We start from the raw sequence: 5,121 nt of genomic DNA on the forward strand, positions 1-5,121 counted from the left end.
CAGAGTTTGAGAATTCAAAGTGATTGGGATGAGGAATAGGAGTGGTTTCAAAATTCATAACAAACACAATGAAACAAGGATGATGACATGGCAGCCTCGCTAAACCAAGAATGCGTGAGTAGGGACTCAAAGAAGCAGTAGAAAAGAAATCTTACATGTGAACTTGTTCAGCATAAGTTCTGTAAATGGTACGACATTGCCACATTTCCGAAATGATATGTTATGAATCCTCCAAAAAAAAAAATGTGCAAATCATCGATCATTCTTCAATGTAATGTGTTAATTTCAAAAGAAAGAAAGTACTATCCCTTATAAGGCACACAGGGTGTTGCCGTAGAGCGATTCTTTTTTTCTGCGAAATCTGGGTGGTTTCGTGTGTGTCAACGTATGTGTGTCAGTGTGTGTAATACGGTGCGTGTGTGTCTGTGGATTAGTAATCTTACGTGGAAGGGTTGAAAGGCTAAAGGTCATGCATGTTAATGGGAGTGCAGGCTATTATAGATGGATGTCTTGAGGGTTGGCAAGATGCCTCGATTAGGGAATGGGTACAAGATAGGCCCTACGTGTGGGTAGGGAGGCCGGCTGGACTCTTATTGTTATTGTCTTTTATAATTTTACCGAAATATTTGTAATTAGATGTATACATGTAGGTAACAAATCTTTCTCAAAGTGTTTAACAGTCCTGAAATAGCTGTGTCCCCCTCCCCCTTCCAAAAAAAAAAGGGATGTTTAAAGAGGGGTGGTGTGTGGCTTGCTGTAAAGTAATCAAGTAATATTCATCGGACTGCGATCCGATACGTGGATGGCTGGAAGCAACAAACTTTGCTTCTGGTGAGTGACCGATGAAACGAAATTTCTGTGGAATGGGAGTATTAAATTTCCTGTAATGCCGTTAAGATTTTGTCCGCTGCTAGTTTTTAACGCTTTGCATTTCTTTTGTGTGTGGGTGTTTTTGGTTTCTTTGTCTCACAGGAGAAATAGATGCAACCGGGAAATCATCTGTTGATCGTCTTGCCAAAAAGCAAAAAGAGAAATTGGAGAATGGAATCGTGAAGACAGTTGCATGCTCAGGACTTTACACTTCAATTCTTGATAATCCGTCTTGTCAAAGATTCACCGGAACCAGGAAAAGCTGTCAAATCCTCACCATGGCAACGTGTCTCGAAGATCTTGATGCTTTGTTTGAAGAAGCTTGGAACCGCATTCCGCATTACGATTCCGAACAGTGCTCTGATGACCATCCAAACTCATTGTGTGATGACCAGACAACGCCACGTGCCCCTAGGGATGTGCACAACGAACTGACGGAGCAAAATGCGCGAGTGGAAGAAGAGATAGCACCATTGGGAAAGGCGGTAAGGGAAGCAGACGGCGGAAAACCCTCACAGGCAATACTGCGAGGTTTATTACTCGATACTCACCCCAACATGTATGCAACCAGTAAATCCTCATCTCCACACGGGACAAGTAACTATCCCGAATCACCGACAGATGGCCCTGGCGCCAAAGCTATGACACCCGTGGTCCAAGACCTTGATGAAATAAAAGAAGAGTTCGATGTCTTTGAGGTGAAATACGAACCAGAAGACGATTCGAACGAGTTCACCGAACAACATCACGTACTAGATATTACCGAAGGCACGTCAAAATCACCTGGCCAACACGAAACTACAAATGATGCGAGAGCTACCTCGCGCGCTCACTTGTTCAGGGCGGTTAAAGCAAACACAAAGCCTGGTGTATATATGGATGAGCCACACATGGAAGAGCCAGACGTGGAAGAGCCAGACGGGGAAGAGTCAGACGTGGAAGAGCCATATACACCACCGAGTGAGATGGAGGAGGAGACAGAGAGCACTGACGAAGATTGCAGGAATATTGAGAGGATCGGGAGAGAAAGAAAATTGAAGAAGAAAGAAGAAATGAAAGAGAAGAAAGCCGAAGAAAACTCACACCTGAGAGAACCTTCATGTCTTAAGCGTGGGTCGAACGACTTTTATCGAGGCTTGAAAAAGTACCAATTACGGGGAAAGTTCACGGATATTTGCATAGATAAAGTGCGAGACAATTTTGAAGAAGTTGTAGTTAACAGACGTCATTGCTTCAGATGTAAATTATGTTCCAAGACACTTGACCAACTGATTAGCGCCATCAAACATTGCAGGTCACATGTCAGGGGAAAGTACCTCTTTTGTGGCAAATGCGGACGGAAATTCAAGAGCAAATTCAGTTACGACATTCACCTGGAATTTCATGCACAGGGGCAGTGGAGAGAAATCCCAGGTCCAAGCAGCCGTCCGTTCGCGTGTTCGATGTGCCACAAGTTCTTTCCCACTCAAGCTTTATTGTCATCCCACAAACTGACTCACACTGAAGAATTACCGTATCGGTGTGGCGTCTGCGACAGAGGGTTCCGGGGATCAAAGCGACGTGATACGCACGAACATACACATCAACGGGTCAAGAAGAAACTAGAGTGTCCTGTTTGCGGGCAAGCTCTTACCTCTCCCGAAGGTTTGGCTTCTCACATGAGAAGACACAAATACTACAAGGCAGAGATTGAAGCATACGCTTGTGACAAGTGCCCGGAAACTTTTGTATCAGCACCAAAACTCTTCGATCACATAAAAGCGCTCCATCCTCCCCGCCCTTTTAGCGAGACATGCGAGAAGTGTGGTCGCAGTTTCTATTATCCTTCCGCCCTTCAACAGCATCAACAGTCCTGCGCAGAACGTCCGACATTCCCTTGCAAGGTGTGCGGTAAAGTGTTCGCTAAGAGTAGGATTCTGTCCCGTCACAAACAGATCCATTCCAATACCCGCCCATTCAAGTGTCAACACTGCGACATGGCTTTCAGGCAATCCGATGCCAGACATCGGCATGAGATGCTACATTTCAAAGATGGCGAGTTTCGTGACGTCACCAGGCATACGTGGAAGGTCAGCCACGGAAAGGATGGGAGACAACTTCGGTAGAAACCGTAGCGTCCATGTTTTTACAATTAAGCTGTAGTACCTCTATGGTTGCACATCAACTTATCATTTTGATTTTTTTTTTGAAGGGGGGGGGGGGGGCTGAACGTGAGAAAACAGTCATCTTCCTTTTTTGTATGGCAATGATATTAGTATATTTCATGTATTGCCTTCATCGTTTAAACTTTGACTCCCCAAGCAACTGTTTAATGTCGTTTTCGTATGGTCATGACTGGATTATAATGTACATTGTATGTGATTATGTTTTTTTTTTTTTTTTTACGATCAAGTCATTCATGTACATCGTTTCTCCGATTTGTTTTTTTTTTTCTTCTGCGCTCCCAGCGCCCATTCTATAAACTGTATCGACATTTATAATGCTATGTGAAGAAATATCCAGCCTGGGTTAACGTGTGCGATAATTGGTTCATGAAACAGTGCAATGAAGAGGTGATATTCGTGTGCGGGAAATTTGATTCATGTAATATAAAAAAGAAAGTTTTAAAACGTATAAAGCGTTTTCTTCATTTTTCACCTCCATGAGACAGTAATGATATTATGATCACATAAGCATGCAAATGAGAAGCATCGGCTGGTCGCCTGTTTTGAAGAATATGAAAAAGAAACAAAGAAAAATATTACTTTTTCCCACAGCTAGAAGAATCAGAATAAAGGGAGTCATTTTTCATGCGCATACAAATACATGTATTGTACATCTCCATTCTTCACACCGCAAAACCCAGTGCCCAGTTACCCTGAATGCATGAAGATATGTTATTTTGATAGAAATTTGTTGACACAAATGCAGTCATATAGTTGGACAAAGATACTACTATATTAACTAGAATAGAAAGACAAAACGTAGCAAATTTGCCATGCTACGTCAAACGACACGAACACAATTCTTACTGTAATTTTTAACAGGCATAATCCTAAAATAATGTATCGTTGACAGTATTGTGACATCAGAATTTGACTCCACTTTAATTCACTATTATTATGTATAAGTGTTTTATAAGACGAGGCAATTGTACCGCGCATTTGTGTATTCTCTTTATTTCTCAAGGCACTATGTTTTGATTGCTTGATTCACGATAGATGAAAGAAGTTACAATACATCGTTGTCATTCCACCATTGGAAAATTCGAAGTGATATCTAAATGATGTACGTGTATTCCTTCATTTACAAACTCTCGCAATCTCATGACCGTACGCAGCAGTTTGGTCGCTGCGCTCCTTCGCTTGCGTGTCCCATTGAAACTTTTTTGCACCCCCCCCCCGAAAAAAAAAACCCTCCTGTATAAGGCTACATTCACAAATATACTCATCTTCGATCAACACATTTGCATTTTGCTCTCATACCTTGTGAAATCGTTTTTTTTTTTTTCAATCCGTGCTTCCCTTAATAGGAGAAAATGACAATCTTGTTCATTCTTTTTGCTGTTATTAATTGTATCATATCCTTTCATTGATTAAATAAAAATCATTTGTGATCGTTTTCTGTATAATCACTCATCCTCATGTCATTATCATCATTTTGGTCAGTTGTTAAGATCTCATGATATTGCGTTACATGTCTGTCATAGCGAAGCCACTTGATGTTATTTTTTCCCGAAATATCTACTCTGCGTCCTGATTAGAACTAAAAATCATTATATTATTCTACTGATTGAGAATCTTCAAACAATATCCCACAGTTAGAGTATGCTCTGTGTACAGATGAATTCCCGTTTTCATAATTATTATAAGTATTAAATGTGAGAAATTATATCCTTATAACATGCGTAAGACTGATGTATGTATTTTAAATACATATCTATATGTATATCAAATACATAAATCCTCATATATTCACAACCCATTAATCTTATTATATTTATGCATACAAATACATATATTCTGTGTAGATTTATGTATTTTATCTTTATATATATATATATTATATATCAGGGCTCGGAACTAGCTTCTTTATCTTGGGGCACGAAAGGGTCACCGATAGATTTTCATCTTAAAAATTTGGTGGTCCCGACACGAGCACTGAAAGTTGGACCTGTGAGCTGTACAATTTATATAAAGCCACTTTTATTCGTATGATAATTATATTAATAATGATAATAATAATAATAATATTATTATTATCATTATCATC

At 40.2% G+C, this 5,121-nt stretch overlaps 1 protein-coding gene across 1 annotated transcript; it reads left to right on the forward strand.

Annotated features, from left to right (window-relative positions):
• Positions 1–1,049: 1,049 nt before the first annotated feature.
• On the forward strand, positions 1,050–3,059 carry LOC140238763 (uncharacterized). Its single transcript, XM_072318659.1, has one exon. It carries the CDS (start codon positions 1,149–1,151, stop codon positions 2,973–2,975), a length of 1,827 nt encoding a protein of 608 aa, XP_072174760.1. The 5' UTR covers positions 1,050–1,148; the 3' UTR covers positions 2,976–3,059.
• Positions 3,060–5,121: the final 2,062 nt, after the last annotated feature.

Source organism: Diadema setosum, chromosome 15 (genome assembly GCF_964275005.1).
Source record: "Diadema setosum chromosome 15, eeDiaSeto1, whole genome shotgun sequence".
Lineage (NCBI taxonomy): Eukaryota > Metazoa > Echinodermata > Echinoidea > Diadematoida > Diadematidae > Diadema > Diadema setosum.

What these genes read in the sequence shown, in the direction of transcription:
- LOC140238763 (XM_072318659.1), top strand. Translation starts at nt 1,149, where the DNA reads ATGGCAACGTGTCTCGAAGATCTTGATGCTTTGTTTGAAGAAGCTTGG.